At 51.9% G+C, this 22,088-nt stretch overlaps 2 protein-coding genes across 4 annotated transcripts; both read right to left on the bottom strand.

Moving 5' to 3' along the window:
• Positions 1-3,380: 3,380 nt before the first annotated feature.
• On the bottom strand, positions 3,381-7,454 carry NEU1 (neuraminidase 1). The gene is made up of 6 exons (XM_059178861.1): positions 7,185-7,454; positions 6,528-6,720; positions 5,383-5,645; positions 4,626-4,808; positions 4,227-4,449; positions 3,381-4,127 (listed from the first exon to the last, which is right to left on the bottom strand). Exons 1-6 carry the CDS (start codon positions 7,341-7,343, stop codon positions 3,901-3,903), a joined length of 1,248 nt encoding a protein of 415 aa, XP_059034844.1. The 5' UTR covers positions 7,344-7,454; the 3' UTR covers positions 3,381-3,900.
• Positions 7,455-7,779: 325 nt separating this feature from the next.
• Positions 7,780-21,660, bottom strand: SLC44A4 (solute carrier family 44 member 4). 3 transcript variants are annotated; one of them, XM_059178858.1, is made up of 21 exons: positions 21,571-21,660; positions 19,613-19,661; positions 19,007-19,080; positions 18,800-18,878; positions 17,303-17,402; positions 17,097-17,222; positions 16,872-16,932; positions 15,486-15,573; positions 15,316-15,402; positions 14,821-15,056; positions 14,613-14,712; positions 13,668-13,760; positions 13,301-13,403; positions 10,123-10,376; positions 9,946-10,040; positions 9,763-9,866; positions 9,578-9,651; positions 9,274-9,344; positions 9,071-9,165; positions 8,914-8,998; positions 7,780-8,029 (listed from the first exon to the last, which is right to left on the bottom strand). In XM_059178858.1, exons 1-21 carry the CDS (start codon positions 21,602-21,604, stop codon positions 7,905-7,907), a joined length of 2,133 nt encoding a protein of 710 aa, XP_059034841.1. In that variant the 5' UTR covers positions 21,605-21,660; the 3' UTR covers positions 7,780-7,904. The 3 variants fall into 3 exon arrangements, with proteins under 3 accessions (XP_059034841.1, XP_059034842.1, XP_059034843.1); XM_059178859.1 differs by having other exon boundaries at positions 15,316-15,399; XM_059178860.1 differs by lacking the exons at positions 7,780-8,029; positions 9,274-9,344 and having other exon boundaries at positions 8,909-8,998.
• Between the last annotated feature and the right edge of the window lie 428 nt (positions 21,661-22,088).

The following is a 22,088-nucleotide window of genomic DNA, read 5'->3' as shown; positions in this document are numbered from 1 at the left end:
TTCTTAAAAATATTCCATTCAGAATATAAGGAAAGGAAAAACTACTCTTTCATTGTGATAATTTGAGTGAGGTTTGTTTGGTCAAAAACAAGTGCAAACTTTTGTCTTAGATCTTCTCTCCTAATCGTTGTTTTTAAACTTTTATTTAAAAGATTTTATTTATGGGGCACCTGGGTGGCTCAGTGGGTTAAAGCCTCTGCCTTTGATTCAGGTCATGATCCCATGGTCCTGAGATTGAGCCCCACATTGGGCTTTCTGCTTGGCAGGGAGCCTGCTTCCCTTCCTCTCTCTCTGTCTGCTTCTCTGCCTACTTGTGATCTCTATCAAATAAATAAAAAAAATCTTAAAAAAAAAAAGATTTTATTTATTTATTTGACACACAGCAAGAGAGCACAAGCAGGGGGAGCAACAGAGGGGGAGAGAGAAGCAGGCCACCCGCTGAGCAGGGAGCCTAACATGGGGCTCAATCCCAGGACCCCAAGATCATGACTTAGAGGGGGGTCTGCTCCAGATTCTCTCTCCCTCTCTTTCCCCCTCTGCTCCTCACCCAGGGATGGGGCCTAGGGCTCTGCCTCACGCCCTCCTGGGGGAGGATCCTCTCTCAGCTGACCATCTTGGCTAAGAAGAAACAAGGTCACTCTTCACAAGACTTCTGCCACATCTACTTCAGAGAAAGTAGCTCTTGGGTCAGACATTCATGGTATCATTTCCTTTTTTCCTCAGTACTTTTTTAATTTTAATTTTTTAAAGATTTTATTTATTTATTTGAGAGAGAGACAGTGAGAGAGAGCATGAGTGAGGAGAAGGTCAGAGAGCGAAGCAGACTCCCCATGGAGCTGGGAGCCTGATGCGGGACTCGATCCCGGGACTCCAACCATCTGAGCCACCCAGGCATCCCTAATTTTTATTTTTTTTAAAGTAGGCTCCACACTGGGCTTAAACAGATGACCCTGAGATCAAGACCTGAGCTAAGATCAAGAAGTTGGACTCTTATCCAACTGAGCCACCCAGGCACCCCTCCCCCAGTATTTCTAATAACACTGTTAGCAAGACCTTGTCAGATGTGCAATTTTTAGTGGTATTAGACAGCAGATGTCCCTGCAGACACCACTCTCTCCATTCTTCCAGCATCATACTTATCTCATGATCTGCATTAGAAAAGCAGAACCCCTCCACCCCACTGCTTGGGGCCTGGGTTTCTCTCTCCTTTCTTCCCTCAGATGTCCCCCTGCCTCCTCTGCCAGCCACAGATTCTTCCTCTATATGTCCCCTGTGTGGTTGGTAACAGTGTGGTTTACTGGCCAAGACAAAGTATTAATCAGTTTACTCCGAGAACTAGCAAGTAAAAGGGGGAAAGTTAAGCATTTACCCTGACTTTCCCTATAATCCACGCTTCAGGGTAACCCAACAGCTTTGATGAGGGAAAGCTCTTTTTTTTACTGAAGAATTTCAGGTAATAAATGGCGTAGAAATAATAGAATTTTAAAAAATCGACATTTCAGGGTGCCTGGGTGGCTCAGTCATTAGGTGTCTGCCTTCGGCTCAGGTCATGGTCCCAGGGTCCCGGGATCAAGCCCAGCATTAGGTTTCCTGATCTGTGAGGAGCCTGCTTCTCCCTCTGCCCCTCTCCCTGCTTGTGTGTTATCTCTCTCACTGTCTGTCAAATAAATAAATAAAATCTTTAAAAGAAAAAATTAGCATCTCAACAACCCCTCAAAAATGATTCAGGCAAAACCCATCTGTGGATGAAATTATCAGTTGGAAGGTTGATGGGGGAACTTACAAAGGAGGGGTCGGGCCATGGCCACAAGCCAAGCTCAAGCTTGGCTTTACTCAGTACTTGCCCCAGGGGGTGCAGTAGGAAGCCCACACCATCTGGGAGAGGATCCTATTGTGCAGCCCTCCCCCGCCCCCAAATGGAATTGGCAGCGGAACCTTCAGGTTTGATAACCGGAAATGTGAAGGATGGAGGAAGAAGTTAAATGACAGTCTGAGGAACAAACTGACAAATCAGAGTAGAAGGTTCTATAGGACAAATGCCTCTATTTCTGCATAGGTGGTATCAAGAAAAAGAAAGGGTGGGGGCAGGCAGATTAATCTAGATTTAAGAGACATCAAAATGAGGGGCACCTGGGTGGCTCAGTGGGTTAAGCCTCTGCCTTTGGCGTGGGTCATGATCTCAAGGTCCTGGGATCGAGCCCCACATCGGGCTCTCTGCTCAGCAGTGAGCCTGCTTCCTCCTTTCTCTGCCTGCCTCTCTGCCTACTTGTGATCTCTCTCTCTCTCTGTCAAATAAATAAATAAAATCTTTAAAAAAAAAAAAAAGACATCAAAATGAAATGTGTAGGTTTTCTTTGGATCCTCATTTGAACAAAACCATAAATAAGACATTGCTGACACATTTAATGAAATTTACACATTGACTAGATGGATATTAGATGATATAGAGTTATTGTTAATGTTTTGGGTGTGCAACAGTGTTATGGTCATATAATAAAATGTTCCATTTTTTAAAAATGAGATGCATACTTAAGAATGTAGGGTTGAATGTCACAAAGTCTGGGATTTGCCTCAAAATATTTCAACCAAGAAAAGGAAAAGAAAAAAGAATTAGAGGAAGCAACTGTTGGACATGTGGAGTGTACATGGGGTTCGTTAAGATATTTTCTCTAACTTTGTGCTTTTAAAAATGTCTATAAGTGAGAAAAATTAAAGTATTACATTACAAATTCTGGATCAGATGACAAATTCTGGATCAAAAACAGTAAAATTGTACCATATCCTCACATACAGTAATTTCATTTTTTTCTGAAGGAATGAATTATTCTAACGTTTCTTAGATGTTAGGGTAATTAGAGAAGCAAGTTCAAAGTAAAATGAACCTTTAACTCTTTTAATTGAATGTGACCCTTACTCCTTAGTCATTAACATTCTTACCACCTCCTCTAGGCATCATTATTTTCTTTCCATATGGAGGAAAGCTACGGCTCTCCCACTCATCTGTAGCTGCCCATTCTCTTCACAGCATCTGCCTGAGGATGGTGCTATTTTCTCACATCATTCCTCACCGTGCTTATTCCTCTGCCACGCTGGCCTGGGAGAGCCTTCCCATCTGCATGTCATACACCTGCCTCACAGAGGATTCCACCTTAGCAATATAAAACAGGGCAGATTTTTAAATATCTCCCTGCTACTCCTCATTACACCTGTGGAGGTGAATCTGTTTTCCCGTGAGAAGGAAGAATGTGAAAGGGAAAGGATTTAATCTGCCAAAATCTGATTTCCACGGGGAATAAGCACACCAGCTTCCCCCCCAAAGCTCATCCCCAGCCTCTTTCAAGTAGACACGAAGATACGCACGGACAGAACCACAAAGACTCTACAAATGCTCATTCTCCTTCATTAAAAACGTTAAGTTACAAATATTGACTTATAAATATTCAAGGTGCCTGGTACACATAGTTCTTTACCCTGAATCCAAATTTTGCCCTTCTCGAACTTTTACCAACCTGCTCCATAGCCAGCATCTTACCTCAAAGAGGAAGCTCAGCCTTCCCCAGTTCCCTGAGTTCGCATTTATTCAATTCTACAGGCCTGCCTAGCCCTGCCTAAGAAAAGGACCAATCATCGCCCCAGGAAGGCAGAAGCCATAGTGGGCCAAACCCAGCAATGATGTGGAAACAAGTGCTCTCAAGTGAGGGCAGGACTTCCTGTGTGGAAGAAGCCAGGCTTGCAGTCCTAACAGAATAATCTCCCTGTCAAAGAGAACTTGGTTTTGCAAAAGGCTAGAGTCTAACGGAAGGTGGAACTGTTTTTTAGGCAACTCTAGCAAACCCCCTATGGACCCATAGTCCCGAAGGCTAAGTCCAAGGCCCTCTTCTCCTGTGGCAGGCGTACAGGTCAGAGTGTCCCATAGACGCTGACTTTGGCCAGGGAGATGCTCTCTGTGTACTGGTTCCGGCCTTTCTCATACAGGACATAGAGCTGGGGGGCCTCGTCCTTCCCGCCCATGCTGCCTTCTAGGGCTGCCAGTGAGGAGTAGCCACTGGGGCCTGGCCACAGCTGGACCGTCTCTTTCCGCCACGAGGTACCATTGCTGAAGCTCCAGCGCAGCGTCAGGTTCACCCCTGGGGAGGGCACGAGGGTCAGGGAAGGGAGGGGCTCTGGGTGCCCCTTCTCTAGGTAACAGGGGCTCCCCCGACTGGCCCCATCCAAGAGATACTCACGAAACTCGGGATGGGCTGGATTGGAGAAGAAGATGATGCCAGAGCTGGTGGCTACAGCGCCTGCAGCCACCACAGGGTCCACGAGTTCAGGGTCGAAGGTTACATCACGGGGCCGTATTGTGTCACAGGCATCATAGCTGCGGAGGACAATTCGACAGTGGCAGTGGTAGTTGTTCTGGTTTCGGGCGTTGATGACGACTGAGCCATCTGGGAGCTCATAGGGCTAACAAGAGAGAATAGGGCTTCAGCAAGACCCAGGGAGGGGGCAGGGCAAAGGACCCTTGTCCCTGAGGAAGCAGGCCGGGTGGCACAGAGCTGAGCCGCCAGATCCTGAGGGAAATGGTGCTTTGGAGGGGGCAAAACAGGGGGTGGGTGGGGAGCAGCCCATGGACCTCTGACCTGGCACTCATCAGGGTTGAAATCGTTCTCCCGCTTGGGCTGGCCATAGGGGATGCCACTGACCCCACTGCCATAGCGCCAGGAGGCACCATGATCATCACTGAGGAGGCAGAAGACCCCATCCCGCTCCAGCGTTCCATGGCCACACACGATGAGGCGGCCCTTCCACGGCTCCCGCTGTTTCTGTGGGAAAGGAAGCTGGGTGTCACCGAGGGAGACACTGAAGGGGTTCACAGGCAGGGAAGGGGAACCCATCACCCCCCAAGTGTGGGAACACATCTGGTCCCCTTCAGTTCCATCCTGGCTACTGAGGGTCCCGGGAAGATTCCATAAACACCCATGGCCTGAATTGAGCTCCTTCAAAGAATAAGCTCCTTTGAGACATCTAGGGTATACACTGGAGGACAGGTTGTGCACAAGACAAGGGGTTCTAGCCACAGGGGTGCATGGAAGCTTGAAGCTATGCTTGGTGTGCTCATTCACAAGCTGTACACCATAGCACAGGCTTACATCTGCTCAAAGGAAGCGGTGCCTTTTTCCATTCTGCACAGCCCTGTTGACAACCCCCAAATGGTAAAGCAATGGCAAAATCCCATCTTCCCTTGGGAGGGAGTTTCTCCCAGGATGTCCCTTTCTTCCAAGGAATCCCAAACTAAGGGGAAACCTGACTTCACAAGACCTTCTCCCCAGGGAAGAAGCCCAACTGGGGGCAGACTCCTCAAAAGGCAGCCCCCTCCACCCATCTTGGAACAGAGACCTGGATGCCGGAGCCTGGCCCAGGGGCAAACATCTCGGTGCCAATGTCCAGTGAAAGATTTCGGGGAGGGCTCCAGGAAACACCGTCATCTTTGCTCCACACCAGCATGGTGGAGGCCACCTGGCAGCCAGCCTTGTGAGCGCAGAGGGAATAGAAAAGGAACACCACTCCTGTCTCTATATCGCTCACCACTGCCCCCAGGTTCAGCCCATCTGGGGTTTCCCCATCATCTACAATGAAGGCTGTTGGAGACCAGGTGCTGCCTGAAGAGAAAAGAGAGGTAATCCAGGGTGAGCACTCTGAAGGTGCCCTTTCTACCACTCCCTGTCAATTTCCAGCTCTTGATAAGGACCCAAGGCCCCAGAGTGGTCCCAGGGCCCTACAAGACTGCCCCACCTCCCCTCTCTGACCTTATCTATTCTACCCTTGCTCGCTCCATCATGCTCCCAAGCTCCTTCCCATTCCTCGAATACTTCTCTCCTGGAGGCCTCTGAACAGGCTTGTGATATCTGCCTGGTACATTCTTCTTCAGGTAACTCTCACCTCCTTTACTCAAAAGTCACCTGTTTAAAACTGCAACCAGGGGTGCCTGGGTAGCTTAGTCAGTTAAGTGTCTGCCTTTGACTCAGGTCATGATCCCAGGATTCTGGGGATCTGCATCAGGATCGCTCAGCAGGATCTGATCTCTCCCTCTGTCTCTCCCTCTGCTGCTATCTCTGCCACTCCCCCTGCTTTGTGCTCTCTCACTCTAGTTATCTCTCAAATAAATACATAAAATCTTTAAAAAAATTGCAACCAATCTCCAGCAGCCCGTTTTATTTTTCTCCATTATATTTATCACTTTCCAACACAAAAAAACAAATTTACTTATTTATTATGTTTCACAACCATAATCACAGAATCTAGAACAGGGCCCAGTATATAGCAAGTGCTCAATAAATGTTTGAATGTTCAACTCCTAGATGATCACAATTTCTAGAACACTGCTCTGGACAGCTTCCCTCATAAAGTTCCCTCTACCCTTCAGGGAACCCAGGCCTCCAGCTCTCCCAATGGTCCTATACTATTCTCAGGGGCCTTGGGAAGGTCAGGCTCCACACCCATGCAACCTAACACCAGCCGTTGTCACCTAGGCATCTTTATACCCTGGTCAGTGGATCTCCGAAGAGCAATGAACTTGGCCCCCTCATCCGATGTGGACATTTTCCTGGCCTCGGCGAAGGCAAGGAGAGTCCCTTGAGGAGTGGTTGTGATGAGCGGGATTCGGAAGGTGTGCACAGAACCGATCTGCTTCCCGCTCACCCACAGCAGCTGCTCCATGGTCACCAGCGGCTGAACCTGTGAACGGAGAAGGAAGGGAATTTCAACGGACAAACTCGACTTCGGGTTTTAGGACGGATGAACAGAGGCTCCGAGTTGAGTTTCCCTGGGAAAGCGATCTTGGGGATCAGAGTGTGCAGTGGGGGCAGAATGAGGAAGGGGAACCGGAGGAGAGTTTGGAGCAAAGCTGGGGCCTCGGAGCCGGGGAAGGGCTAAGAGGGGAGAAGGCGACTTCTGGCAACGCGGGGGTGGGGGACCTCCAAAGGGGAACGAGCGTGAATGAAGAGGAGACTCGGAGTACAGGAGGGCAGGAGGACAAGGGCCCCGGGAGGGAGAGGGGTTGGGAGCGCATGGAGGGAACGGGGTCTGAGAACGGCGAGAGTCCCTCGCAGGATGGGATCTCAGCAGCCCGCGTCCCGAGGGACGCTGGGCACAGACGATCTGCGTGGGTCAGGGATGGGGATATACGAGGGGAGACTCACCAGACTGAAGTCTTTCCTTATCCCAGCCCCAAATTCTGCCAGAGATAACAGCAGCAGAAAGATCGCGGCAAATACCCAAACTCTACAGCCTCCCCAGAACCCCGGCATCTGCGGTCCCCCGGGTCTGCCCGGGAGCACTGCGCCGTGTCCGCCCGCCATCCTATCTCTTCCCGGGCCGCCGGGACCCCTGCCCTCAGGGTTAGACGCGGGCCGGAGTCTGTCAGCTGACCCGGCCCTTTAAACGCCAGCTACTACCGCCCCCCTCATCCGCAACTCCCCTAACCCGCCCCGAGTCCAGCCACCTGCCGCACTTCCGCGACTCTAATTGGCCCTCACACACTCCAGACTCCTCACATGACCCTTCGGCGCCTTGGAGATGGACCTTCCAATTGGCTCCTTTTGAAGCCTCGGAGCTTGTGACCCGGACTAGAAGCTTATTGGCTGGGATGAAGAAGGGGCAGCATCACTCGGCAGGAATCTTTTGATTGGCCATGGCCCCAGGGGAGGGTTTAGGGGCGGGGTCTACTTTAAAGAGCCAGGCGGCGGAAAAAAAGCTGCACGTCTTCGTGGAGGGAATTAATTAAAAGTCCCGGACTTCTTGAGAAAACAAAACATCAACATTTAATAATTTGTTTTGAACTACAAAATCAAGATCTGGAAGGCGGGGTGATGCTGGGAGGCTGTACAGGAGGGGAGCAGCCCTGATCGGGGCCGCGTCTCTCACTTATTTTTCTTCTTCTTGTCCCCGGGGAATGCCTCGTTCTTCTTGCCTAGTATCTTCAGAAGGGATGTGGGCATGTAGTAGGGCCGGTCCGGGGAGCCGTCGTTCCTCTCCAGGTCTTCCACTGAGCCGCAACATAAACCGTTAGAGTGGACCCCAAAGGCCCTCCAGTCCCCGGGAAGATGGGGGACGAGGAAACTAGCCGCATGGGTTCATGCTGCACCGACATGCGCTGTTCTTTTGGGGCAGTTTTGGTAACCTATTGGGTAGGTTATGTAATCTCAGTTTCCCCGGGGTGACGTGAGGTCAGTAATACTATTATTTCATAGCGTGCTTGGGCTTAACAGAAAAAAATGCAGGTCAGCCGCGTACTGCAGACTGTAGTGCGTACTAAACCCTGAATGGATGTAGAATTGACTCCTGAACGACACAGGGATTAGCGGCGCTGACCCCCACGCAATCAACAATCCGCCTATTACTTTTGATTCCCCCCAATTTAATAGCCTACTGTTGACCGAAAGCCTTACTGATAACATAAAAGGTCGATCAGCACATTTTGTATATGTACAGTATACTGTTCTTAAATAAAATAAGCCAAGGAAAAGAAAATGTTAAGAAAATCCTAAGGAAGAGAGAATAGGTTTACAATACTCTATTTATCTGAAGAAATGGGGTTGTTCAATGGTCCTAGGAGGGTGAGAAAATCCGCACTCACTACAGCCACCTGCTGGGAAGTCTCCTGTGGTGAAGGTCTACCTTTGATTTTCTGGGGAAAGACACCAGAGGCCTTTGCCCTGGAATGCTCTTTCTTGGGAGACTCTGCCAGCCCCACAGCTCACTTTCGCTTTTCTGCAAGTCCCTGGCTTAAGGATGGCGGAAGAGGCTTCCTCTGACTTTGGCTCCTTTAACTCCCAAAGTTGCTGTTTCTAGAAGTCCCAAGTCTCCAAAAAAATCCTAAACAATCTGGTACCTTGACATCTGGGGGAGGTGGGAGGGAGTGTTACTCACAGAAACAGAGGAAGAGCGTGTCCACACACATGCCAAAAACGCTGAAGAAGCCACTGGCAATGACATAGGCCCCCAGGATGGAGATCTGGAAGATCCAGGAAGCGTTAGATTTCGTTTGGGGGGTTGGACTGTAAGGCAGAGCAGGGGAGTCACTCACCATGATGGGCAGCCAGTAATAGTTGAGGGAGGGGTTCTCAAAGTCTCTACCCAGGCCCCGGATGCGACCGGTGAAGAAAAAGAAGGACAGGACTCCTGTGGGAGAGGTCTGGAGGTCAGTGTCGTCACACCTTTGGGGTCACCTCTTTGGCTGCCCTGTGCCCTGGCCCTCTGTCCCCGTTAACTCCCAGCCCCAGCTCTTACCGACACCCCCAACCACCAGCAGCTTCCCAAAGAGCAGCAGCAAGTCTGTGACTTTATCCAGAACGACCACCCTGTATGGGAAGTTGGGGTGGGTCAGGCTTGAGTGCCCTGGTAGCGCTAGGAACCAGATTGGCTATATAAGTTGCTGTGACAGATGTCAAATGAAAATCATTTGTGCTTCAAGACGAAGGCAGCAGAACATTTAACCAAGCTCGAGACCCTTCTGAGCCCACCCAGCATGCTCATGAAGCCAGCCTGGGCTGGGAGATCGTGGCAGGGGGCCAGGGAGAGCGGAGAGCCTGACCTGACAATGTTCCGCATGAGCAGCATGAAGGCATTTTTGGCGGAGACACAGAAATTCTTCCCATAGATGGCGATCTGAGTGGGGTGGAAAGGTCAGAGTCACCTGTGTGGAGCTCACCTGGGCCAGGGCCAGGGCCTGAGCCAAGGGACCCCAGAACAAGGGGCTGCTCATTCCCTGGGGCTCACCATGATGTAGGCGTTGCGGTTTAGGAACTTGATAAACTTCTCCAGACACCAGAGGCAGCACTTAAAGCAACACATGATGCAGCGGGCCACGGGGTTCTGTGCTCCTGGAAGAAAGGGGGAGCTCATGTTTGGTCATTATTCCCTGGCAGCCCCTCCCCAAGGGGAGGTGAGCCAGCTGTTCACCTCTCAGTTTGTTGTCAATGTACTCCAGAATGACTCGGGCTATCTGCACAAGGCTCAGGATGAGGGCTCCGAAGGCCAGCGACCCAGTGTGGTACCTGCAGAGGAGGGAGTCAGAGGCAGCCCCAGGACCCCGAGACTCCCAGGTTCACACTTTCCAGTCCCCTGCCCCGGGCTTACCGGAGTGTGCGGATGAAGGCAGAGCTCAGGGGAAAGGTGGGGATGTCCTGGGGCTTTTGGAAGGCCCAGTAGAAGGAGGCAAAGGCGCCAGCCAGGACACACTGGCCCAGGGCCAGCACCCAGTTGAGGGTCCAGAATAGCCCCAGGATCCCGTAGACTTGCAAGTTGAAGAGAGAACGCTGAACCAGGCCGGTGGACGAGTAGCTCTGGAAGACGCACCTCAGCCCCGGGCACGAGGAGTTCATGGGCTGGGACTGGTGGTGACAGAGGAGGGTCATTCCCAGCCAACTCCTGCCACTCCCGAAGGAGAGGGAGGGAAGTAGCCACCTCCCTGAGCTAGGGAAGCCATTGCCTTCCAGGAAATCCTCAGGTTCTAGTTGGGTTCAGACTGCCTAGTATGTGAGAGTAATTCGTTTTCCTTCCATCTCTATATGGGCAGGAGAGTTCCCAGGCTGCGAGGGCCAAGCCTTAACGGTGTGAAGGCAGCGTGATCAGCCCCTAGCTCTCTCCCTGGCACTCTAAGACAGCCTCTAAGACAGTCTCTGCAATGTCAGCCAAAATGCTTTCTAGCAAAAATGAACAGACTGGGTATTAGATGGTATTAAGGAATTTTTGTTAATCTTCGGTGTGATAATGGTATAGTGGTTATGCTTTTTATTTATTTTTATATTTACTTTATTTATTTTTGGTTGTGTGTGTGTTTTTTTTTTTAAGATTTATTTTTGGAGGGCGGGAGGATGGGTGAGTCTGGGGATGGGTATTAGGGAGGATACAGATTGCACGGGGCACTGGGTGTTACAAGCAAACAATGAATCTTGGAACATTATGTCAAAAACTAATGATATAGGGGCGCCTGGGTGGTTCAGTGGGTTAAGCCTCTGCTTTCAGCTCAGGTCATGATCTCAGGGTCCTGGGATCAAGCCCCGCATCTAGCTCTCTGCTCAGCAGGGAGCTTGCTTCCCCCTCCCTCTGCCTACCCTCTCTCTGTCAAATGAATAAATAAAATCTTAAAAAAAAAAAAACCAAAAAACCTAATGATGTACTATATGGTGACTAACATAAAAATTTTTTTAAAAATTTGTGATCTCTTGGGCGCCTGGGTGGCTCAGTGGGTTAAAGCCTCTGCCTTCGGCTCGGGTCATGATCCCAGGGTCCTGGGATCGAGCCCCACATCGGGCTCTCTGCTCTGCAGGGAGCCTGCTTCCTCCTCTCTCTCTCTCTCTCTCTCTCTCTGCCTGTCTCTCTACCTACTTGTGATCTCTGTCTGTCAAATAAATAAATAAAATCTTAAAAAAAATTTTTTTGTGATCTCTCTCTGTCAAATAAATAAATAAAATCTTAAAAAAAAAAGAACCCAAAAACCTAATGATGTAACGTATGGTGACTAACATAAAAATTTTTTAAAAAAGATTTACTTTTAGAAAGAGAGAGAGTGTGAGCAGGGAGAGGGGCAGATGGAGAGGGAGAGAGAATCTGCAGCAGACCCTTCCCTGAGCAGGGAGCCTGCCCCAGGCCTCAATCCCACCACCCTAAGGTCACCACACTGAGAACATGATCTGAGCTGAAATCAAGAGTCAGACACTTGGGGCGCCTGGGTGGCTCAGTGGGTTAAGCCGCTGCCTTCGGCTCAGGTCATGATCTCAGGGTCCTGGCATCGAGTCCCGCATGGGGCTCTCTGCTTGGCAGGGAGCCTGCTTCCTCCTCTCTCTCTCTGCCTGCCTCTCCAACTACTTGTGGTTTCTCTCTGTCAAATAAATAAATAAAATCTTTAAAAAAAAAAAAAAAAAAAGAGTCAGACGCTTGACCAGCTGAGCCACCCAGGCACCCATTTGGTTATGCTTTTAAAAGTCCTTTTGTGTCTGGGCACCAGGATGGCTGGATCGGTAGAGCGTGGGACTCTTGATGTCAGAGTTGTGAGTCTGAGCCTCATGTTGGGGGTTGAGATTCCTTAAAAAAAAAAATAAATAAAATAAATAAAGTAAAAAGTCCTTATGTTAAGATCCATCCTGATGTGTTTATGGGTAAACTGGCACTTATGTCCAGAATTTACCTTAAAAAACTCCAAAAAAGAAAATAAATAAATTAATTAAAAAAACAAAACTCCAGAAAAAAAGAATTGTGGGGTTGGGGGTGTAGAGATGGATGAAACAAGGACAGTGGGAAGTTGAGGGTTTCTGTGAGTTTGAAAATTTGCATAATAAAAAGTAAAAAAACCCCGCAAAAGTAAAAACAAAAACAAAAACAAAAACCCTTTACAGGAAATGTGACAAAAATCTTCAGAATTGCTGAAATCGCTGAAAGTGTTTTTGATATTTGAAAATAAACCACTTACCACTTTGTAATTGTGTGTTTGTGTTAGTCTCTGCTGCTAGATCCTGAGCGAGCTGGAAGCCAGAACCAAGTCGTTTGGAGATTTGCATACCTAGTGCCTGGCACAGGGTGGGTCCTCCCTAAATGTAAACCTCCCTCCCTCCCTCCTTTTCCTGCTTTAGAGTGCCCTAATGCCTGTGAGCAAGCCCCTGGTCCCAGCTTCCAAGGGGTGCTTCCCCCGCAAAGCTCTGAGGACCACAAACCCCCTGCAGTCCCTTGCACTTTAGAATGCAGGGAAGCGGCTTCTCTCCGTCCACCGCCCCCACCCGCCTATTGCCCAAGGCACCATGCTGCTAGGAAAAAGGCTTTTAAAAAATTAAACAAAACCCATCTACAGTTATCAGCTCTTATCAGGTGCCAGACATGTACAAAGCACTTTATGTGCCTGATGTCATTCAATCTTCTCAGCCACCCTGAGGAACAGGTATTACGACTGTCTCCATTTTACAGATGAATGGACTGAGACTGGAGGCGGAAGTGGCTAACAGTTCTCCTGGCAAAGGCATGTCCAGTCCAGGCAGGGGAGGGTGGGAAGTGCCAGTACCCAGCTTTCCCAGAGCTTCATGTCGCCTCCAGCCTCAGTTTCCTTCTCTGAGTAAGGGGTGGCTGAGGGGGAGCACTGGATCCAGAGTCCACTGCTGGCTCCCTTCCTGGCTCTGCTGGGGGCCTGTTGTGGGATCTTGAGGGACCTCCTTTTGCTCTCCAGTCCTCTGTCTCTGCTGTGCAATGAGGGATTTGGACCAGCTGGCCTCTGAGGTCACCTCAGCCCTGCTGTCGCCCCCTCCATCTCTACCCCAAATCCCCTCACCATGGGGTTGCATGATGTATTCATCTGCACTTTCTCACAGCCGGGCAAGCTGGCATTGGGTGCCCAGAGGACATATTGGGGTTGCCCCGATGTGGCCAGGTACCCAGAGGGGAGTCAAGGAAGAAGGCATAGTCACATGGGGGTCTCCACAGGCCCTCCTCAGGGACACCTTCCCAGGTTCTTGCACAGGTTGTTCACTGCACAAAGGGTGGGAAATCAGCCTGGTTCAGTCTTTCAACTCTGTCCAGGGGCAGGCCTGTGTCTGCCCAGATGAAGGGGCACATTCTTCCAATTGCACTGTACAGGTAAATACAACCCCTTCCCCTTCCACGCCCTAGGAGGGCCAGGCCATGTGGGCAAAGGATACAGGGCAGTCATGGCCCAGTAGACAATGCAGATGAGCAGGAGGACGAAGGTGACCAGAGGGTAGAACAGGGTAGACATCATCTGCCCCACAGCCCTGTAGGAAGGTAAGAGCGTCCTTCAGTATGGCCCCAGGCCCCAGAGCCCACCCATCATCCTGGGGCTGACCTTGGCAAGGTTCCCACTGCCGTCATTGCCAGGACCTTCTCTGTCCCCCAGGCTGGGCACACAGTAGGTGCTCACTGAATGAACTGAATTGAATAAATCAAGCTCAAGGGACCCTTAGAAGAAATTGGAATCACAGAAAAGCCACCTGGGGCAGCTTTAGGGAGCATAAGGAAAAGAGTCTTCAAAGTATGGTCTCCTGATGGATTTGGCAGGTAGGTCCTGGGTGGGGAAAACCTGGGCTTCTGCCATTTCTCATGTCAACCACTACTGCCACAACGGCAGTTACCATTCTGACTGATCCTCACGGAGAGCCTGCTTCCTGTTCTGGAAGCTGACAAGACACTAACTCATTTAATCCTCATGAGAGCCCTACAAAGTAGGAACTATTATTGCCACCCCTACCCCCCACCACGGGCCCCTGGATGGCTCGGTCAGTTAAGCGTCTGCCTTCGGCTCAGGTCATGATCCTGGAGTCCTGAGATCGAGTCCTGCATTGGGCTCCTTGCTCAGTGGGGAGTCTGCTTCTCTGTCTACCTACCACTCCTCCTGCTCATGCTCTCTCAAATAAATAAATAAATAAAATCTTAAAATAAATTGTCCCCATTTCACAAATGGGTAAACTGAGTCTCAGAAAACTGGAGTCACTGAGTCACATAGAGGTGTTAACCACTGTGTAACTCTGCCCTTCTCCTCCGGGGCTCCCTGCCACCTTCCCAGCACTGCCATTCCACACCTGCACCCCCATCCTCTGTCTCATCTCCCCCACAAGGTAGATGCTGACTTGCTGGCCTCCTTCAGGAGGGCGATGGCGATGCGAATCCGCTGCCTCAGGAAGATCAGCAGTAGCAGCAGGGTGCCTTCAAGCACAGCCAGGACGATCACTGAGGGTGGACAGGGAGCAGACCGGCCGGGGGTTAGGGGCAGGGCTTGGTGAGGCCCCGGGCAGCCCCAGGCTGGCCTGCCGGTCCGGCAGTGGGCAGGGCACTCACCGGCCGCCAGCCAGGTCTCTTGAACGTTGCGGTAGGCACTGAGGTTGGTGGTGACGCCCAGCTGGGTGATGGAGGCACCCTTGTCCCGCAGCACACGGTACTCCTCCCAGCAGTGGTAGATGCCGTAGGCCAGCACGCCCAGCACCCCGAGGATCAGCACCAGCACCAGGGGCCCGGCCACCAGGCGCAGAAGCAGGATGAACAGCAGGCTTAGGACCAGAGCCACAGCTAGGGCGCTGTAGGCAGGGTGGGGTAGGTGAGGGTGTTCCCTGGTCCCCTAAGTCTTCTCCCTTCCCGAGGCTCCTAAGTGCCTCAAGCTCCCAGTGTCCCCAGGTTAGACCCCCTTTCTCTTATGGATCTTGTTGGGTTTGGGGTCAGTTCTGAGCTCTGGCTCCTCCCCCTCTGTCCAAAATTTCTGTTTCAGACATTGGGCTAGGGGCCAGAGGAGGGGGGAGGACAGCAGGGAAGGAGAGAGTAGGGGAATCTGTGACTCACACAAGAATCCAATACCAGGACTGGGCAACGTCTTCGAAGATCTTCACAGTGATGTCACGGGCATTGAGGCTGTCAAGTACACCGCTGCTGGAGGAGGTGCAGAGAGTCACATGGGGCTGTTGTGGGGGGATGGGGTATGGGACAGGGGTGTGGGGGCAGAGGAGGCCCACCTGATCCCCTGGGAGATGGAGGTGTTGCTGGAGATCCCTGGGAGTTCAGGTAGAGTACTGTTCAACAGTGGAAGACAACGCCCCAGAGCTGGAGGGAGAGAACAGGGCTCCTGGGTGGGAGTGCCCAGAGCTTTGCCTTGAAAACTTCTGGCTCCACCCAGCACGCCAGTGGTCTTAGGGAAGGCAGGACAGATGGGCTTTGCCCTCCCCCCACCCAGACAGCTGCTCTTGACTCCACAGCCAAGAGGGAATTTCTGCCAGCACAGCCCTGTCCAGCTTCCTTCACCATCTCTCAGGACCCCTTCCTCCCATCCTTGCTGCTGCCAGGTGGAGACCGCATTTCCTCTGGCCTCTTACACTCCAGCCTCCACCCACCCTTCAACCCACCCTCTGCATGAGAGCCAGGGAGACCAGGCCTCATCATTCCAGGGCATTAGAGCATTCGGCTGCTCAGATACTTCCAGCAACTCTGCCCTGGAGAGCCCATGCTCCCTGGCCAGGCTTCAAGGCTCCACCATCTGAGCTCAGCCCACTTTGGCCTCACCTCTGTACCTCTGCTCTCCCTGAGCCTCTCTCTGAGTGTTCTCCCTTCAGAAATCCCCTCCATTACTCCCTGCTCAACTGCATCTCCAGGTCACTTCCTCCGGGAAGCCTTCTCACCCCTTCCCCATTTCCTGCAGTGCCTATTATGTGCCTACAGAACCCTTTATCTCCACCTTCCCAATGACTTTGCCAGGCAGGCTGGCTTTGGTATTTCTATTCTAAAGATGGGGAAATGAGGCTCAGAGAGGTTGAGTAATTGGCCCAAGACCACACAGCTGGAAAGTGTTGGAATCTGGATCTGAGTTTGGAGCATTCACCTGAGATCTTTTTATTGTAGTTATTTTGAGAATTGGTTATCTTTTCTCATGTTATAATTAAAATTTTTTCCTATTAAAAATACTATGACTATTGGAAAGAAGAACATATAGAAAAAATTAAAAAGCCAGCGGCAATCTCAGCACCCAGCCATGTTTGCTTGTGAGTCTGGCTGGACACCCAGTCTGTGCCCAGTGCACTGATATTAACGTGTGTGGGTGCATTTGCCCAGCTGTATTTCCACGGGATGCTCATGCAGCGTCTTTGCCAACATCTCAGATCCCTGCATCTAAAATGTAGCTCGAACCCAGAGCAGTTTCATCTGCCCTGGGTCTCGCCTGGGTGCCTGGCACTCAGCCGGTGCACAAGATGGTAGGGTCAAGGGGCAGAGAGCAAAATGAAGACCCAGTGCTAATTCCAGTTTGGCCTGACAAGCTTCCTGACTCCTCTCTCTGGGCCTGGCTTCCCCATTTGAGCAGGCAGAATACAGGACTAGATGCTGCCCGAGGAAGGAGTACAGCTTCTCACCTGGAGCGGAAGGGAGGAGGAAACTGGGGCAGAGCTCCTGCTGCAGGCTTTGGATCACTGGCTGGGGGTTGGGGGAGGACATACAAAGGTGCAGACACAGAGCGGGATGAAAGAGGGAGCCCTCGCACCACCCCCATCACGACCATAGTCACCTACCCAACTGCCCCTCTCTCCACCCACAGGACTCCTCCTTGACCACAGCGATGACACTGCAGCAACTCTCACCATATCCCAAGGCACCCCTGGCAGACAGAAGTTCCTGTTTGCTGTGTAGAAGACCTCCCCAACATTCTGTGAGAACTGGCTGATTTCCACCGTCCATGCGACCTCGGGGCAGGAGGACACACACACCTGAGGCCAGAGAGCATGCAGAGGTGCTGGTACCCGCACCCGGGGGGCAATCCGAGTAGAGGGATGTCCCGGGCTCTGACCTGGGATGTGGGACACTGCAGGCCGTTCTCAGCGACCATGATGATGTTGGTGGGCAGAATGCAGCTGAAGATGTTGAAGTAGAGAAGATACGGTTTATCTCTGTGGGGGGGAAGGAAACGTGGGCATCAGGGTTTGGTCGGTCAGGTGTGGGGAGAGGAATGCCAGGGCCGTACCTCGAGGATACAGTGGGCCCAGTGAAAGTGTGTGTGGAGCCCACACCCTGACCCATAACTCTCAGCTCCTGGCCTTAGGAAGCTCAGTTCTCCCGGGGAGATACAGGAGGCACTCGGAAGATTTCCCAGAGTGATCGAGCCTCGAAACTGTTACCAAATGGCTGAGTTTTATGACCTCGAGCAAGTCACTTAACCGCCCACTGCCTCAATTCCATCAGGTGTAAGGTAATAGAACCTTCATTGGGTTTAAATGAGTTTGTGTGTGCAAAGTACACCATCTGCCTGGAACTTAGTAAATGCCCGTGTCATTGTTAAGGTTTTATTATTTACTGAAAGTTTCCTGCGGGTGGAACTGATGGCAGTTCCGGGACACCCCCGTGAACTTCAGAAGAAAAGATCAAAGCTCAGAGAAGTTGACTACCTTGCCCAAGGCCATACGACCAGAACTTAGCTCAGTTGGAGAATCAATTGCCAAACTCTGAACTTTAAAACCCATTCACTTAACCATGGCCCTGCCTCCTATTTTTGGAGGGAATCAGAAGCCAACTGTCCAGAGATGGAGCCTGCTCAATGTGGCCTCGAGTGGGGAGGCTGTGGCTTGTGGGAAATGAAGAAAGGATCTGGAGCCCGAGTGTTGGGATCTTCTTCTCTGCCTGCTGCCCACTTTACCTCCTGTGGGCCTCCCCTCTAATTTTTGTTTGTTTATTTATTTATTTATTTATTTATTAAGATTTCATTATTTATTTGTTGGAGAGAGAATAAGCAGGGGGAGCACCAGGCAGAAGGAGGAGCAGGATCCCTGCTGAGCAAGGAGCCTGATGCAGGAGTCCATCTCAGGACCCTGAGATAATGACCTGAGCCAAAGGCAGACACTTAACTGACTGAGCCACCTGGGCATCCCCTTCTTTTATTTATCTATCTATTTAAAGATTTTATTTATTTATTTAACAGAGAGATAGAGCACAAGTAAGCAGAGCGGCAGGCAGAGGAAGAGAAACAGGCTCTCCACTGAGCAGGGAGCCCAATGCAAGGGCTTGATTCTAGGACCCTGGAATCACTACCTGAGCCAAAGGCAGACCCTTAACCGACTGAGCCACCCAGGGGCCCCAGGTTTGTAAAAGATTTTGTTTATTTATTTGTGAGAGAGAGAGGGGGCACAGCAGGGGACATGGGAGGCAGAGGAGGAAGAAGGCTCAGGCTTCCTGCTGAGCAAGGACTCAATCCCAGGACCCCCAGGATCATGACCCGAGCAAAAAGCAGACGCTTAACTGACTAAGCCACTCGGGGTCCCCCATCTGGCCCTTTTCCTGCCATTGTACTCACTTGTTAGCCCCTACCCCACAGTAGGCCCCGGTAGAGTTCCTGGGGTAGAGGACTTGCCGGGGGTCTCCGTACACCCAAGCTGAAAGCAGACAGAGAGATGAATCACCAGAGGGTGGGATTTGGGGGTGGGGGGAGAGCAGCTTCTGGGATGGTCCCTGCCCTTCCCCACCTGCCAGGGCCCCAGCACCGCGCCTGCTGGAAACTCACCCACAATCCCCACCACGATGTAACCCAGAATGAAGGCAAGGAAGAGGATACAGCAGATGATGTCTGTGCAGCTCCTGGGGGAGAAGTGGGGGAAGCTGTTGGATGGGGTGGGGGTGCTGGTCTGGGGGAGTCCTGGTTGGAGTTGGGGGATGCTGGAGAATGGGTTTGGTAGGTTTTATTTTATTTTTCTAAGAAAACCTTTTCTCACAAAAACAAATTCTCACAGGGAATAAATAAGAAGGAGTTGCTTCCATTTGTCCTCAGGAGGGTGTGGGGGGGGCATGACAAAAAACACAAAATTATCATTTTCTGGGTGAGGGAACTTCTGAAGCATGACACAGAAAAGTAAACAACTCCTAAGTGCCCAGCTGGCTGAATTTTCCCAAAGAGCACATACCCGTGTAGCCAGCTCCCAGGTCAAGAAAAAGAACAGCAGCAGCACCCCGAAGGCCCCTTGTGCCCGCTCCAGACACAAGAGTTCATCCAAGGGCACCATTCTCCTGGGGCAGGAGTTTTCTTTTTTATAATCTTCTTACCAATATTTCAGCAAATACAATGCAAAATCAAGACCCCCACCCCCTAGCTCGGGAAGTGCCCAGAACTCACCTGTTCTTGATGGGACCTCGAAAGGAGGGGTCATATTTGGCTGGTTTTCCTGAGGGGCGCAGGGAGGAGTAGAGAGAGTGAGGGCCTGAGGGGATGTCTCTCCTCATCTCCTGTCCCTTCCACTTCCTTCCCTGCAGGGTGATCCTACCCTATCCCAGGCTCTACCCTGGCCCTCAGGAATGCAGGGGAGATGGAAAGGGCAGGGCTCGTGGGAGAAGTTGGAGAGCAGGAGAGGTAGGATCAAGACCTGGGCAGCAGCCTCACTGCTGCCCACTCACTCTCTTTGGAGAAAGGGGAAAAGGGAGCCTTAACAGGTTGTTTCCAGCCCACACCTCAAGGCTGGCAGCCATGGAAATAGCTTTTGCCTCCTGCCCCTTTTCTGGCCCATTTGTCCTGTGTCTCCCTCCAGCTGGGATGTGGGACTCTGAGTGAAGTCACCTCAGTGGCTCTCCCGCCCCAGTCCTTTTCCCTCTCCCTTCCTTGTACCCAGGCTAGGGTGGGTACCAATCTAAGCATCTCAGGGAAGTCACAGCCCTCCCCACAGCTGCCCCAGGCCCTACCTCTACACTCTTGCCCAAGACCACAGGGAAAGAAACTGGAGCCAAAGGCTTGAACTCCTGCAGGACAGGACTGGGCCAAGGAGGGGCCCCTGTAAAGCCCCCCACCCAAAGGGACCCCAGGCCACTGCCAGTCTCTGGGTGAGCAGTCAGGGTGACACCTGAGCCTGGTGGTTGAGACTGTGGTTGGTTTAGATTGTGGCCATGTCCTGTTCCTGGTCCTCCCTGAGTACACACAGGGAGGAGGTGGGGCCAGGCCACTAGGGTCCTGTGTTGGCACAGAGGAGGCAGGGCAGAGGGTTGGGCAAGTGTGGGAAGGGGTGCGATTCATTCTCCTTAGGTGTTCTGGACTCTGTCCCTCCATGGCTCTCAGACATGAGATCAATGATTGACCCAAAGCAGTTCCAGGAAGTCTACTGAGAGGCCTTCTGCTCCTTCCCCCAGTCTGCTTAGGAACCCAAGCTTTGCCTCTGGGAGGGCCCTCCCTCCCCTTCAGACCAGGAGCTCAGACTTCCAAGCCTCAAGGGACCCCTGCAGGCAGGCCCGGGCCTTACCGCTCACAGGGATCCCAGAAGCGGGTGGCCCAATTTCCTCCCATCTCAGACCACCCCACCCCTAACCCTAGGGGGTCTCTGGGATGGGCTCCCAGCCCTGGGTCCTCATGGAGATTCTGCAGATAGGATCCCTGCTCCCTCTTGCCTTACCTTTCATAGGAAGCCCTTGTGAAGCCACTACCCTTATCTCTCATGGTCTCCTGAGAAGTCTCCCCTCCTAACAGAGACCCCAGAGGCAGGCCCCAGCCCCCTCTCCACAGAGGCCCACAGTCCAAACGCCTCATAGAGACCCCCAAACAAATGGCACTCCTGCTGTCACTGCTCACAGAGACTCTGAGAAGCAGACCTCTAGCACCATTTTCCCTCAGAGACCCAGGGTCCAGACTGAAACTCCTCTTCCTCACGGAAACCCCAGCTTTTCCTCCTGACAGAGGCCAGACCACAGCCTCTCCCCTTACAGGCTCTGCAGCACATAGACCCTCCTGGCCCCTGAACCCCATCCTCGTGCTTGGGACCCTGACCCTGCCTTCTTCCATTCAGGTTTGCTGCCCAGGGCCCTGCCCCGAGGGACCCAGATTCCAGCCTCAACTCCTCAAGGAGACCCCAGCTTTACTCCCCAAAGTCTCTCTGGCAAAGGGCTCAGCCCTGAACCCAATCCTCCTCCCAGGACCCAGAGTCTACTTCCTTTCATCAGCTCTTTCCACGCCCTCCCTTCAGGGACTGAGGGCTCCCCTTAGCTCCTCTCTGTGGAGCCAGCCCCAGCCCTCGCTCCCCCAGAGCAGCCAGGCTGGCCTCCCCTCCCTCCCAGGGTCCTAGGCCTCTGCCCCAGCCTTGCCCTGAGACTCACCACAGGCCTCATCCCCGTCCTGTTTTCCCCCCATGGTTCAGTCTCCAGAGTGATTGGAGCCAGGGAGACCTAGCGACTCACCTGCCTCCAGGCCCGCCCTCCCACACGTCACAGCCCCACCTCCGCCTGTAGTCCTGACACTCTCTGTTCCTTTCTCAACTCCGCCTGGGCAGTGCCCTGCTGGAGGCCTGAAGGCTTATCCTGGGACTGGATCAGGGCTGCTTGCCATGGGCGCCGTGGACCAGGACACGCTTTAAGAAAATCCTTCATGTTTTTGCAAATTACTTCGGTTGCAGTTGACTCACACCTATACTCTCCTGCCGGATTAAGTGTTGAGATTTGTCTTTTAGCCCTTTGCTAGACTCTGTCCACAGTGGTCTCCCCACAACCCCCCCTCCCCTCCCCTCAAGGAGGTGTCCACACCAGCCACACCTGCCCAGCTGGCTTCCCATCCTGCTCGTTCCCTTGGACCCACATTCCCTCTAGCCACGTGGGCTTTCTCCTTGACCAAACCCCCC

Source organism: Mustela lutreola, chromosome 6 (assembly GCF_030435805.1).
Source record: "Mustela lutreola isolate mMusLut2 chromosome 6, mMusLut2.pri, whole genome shotgun sequence".
NCBI lineage: Eukaryota > Metazoa > Chordata > Mammalia > Carnivora > Mustelidae > Mustela > Mustela lutreola.
Note: the sequence above shows the minus strand (reverse complement) of the source record. Positions and strands in the feature narration are given on the sequence as shown.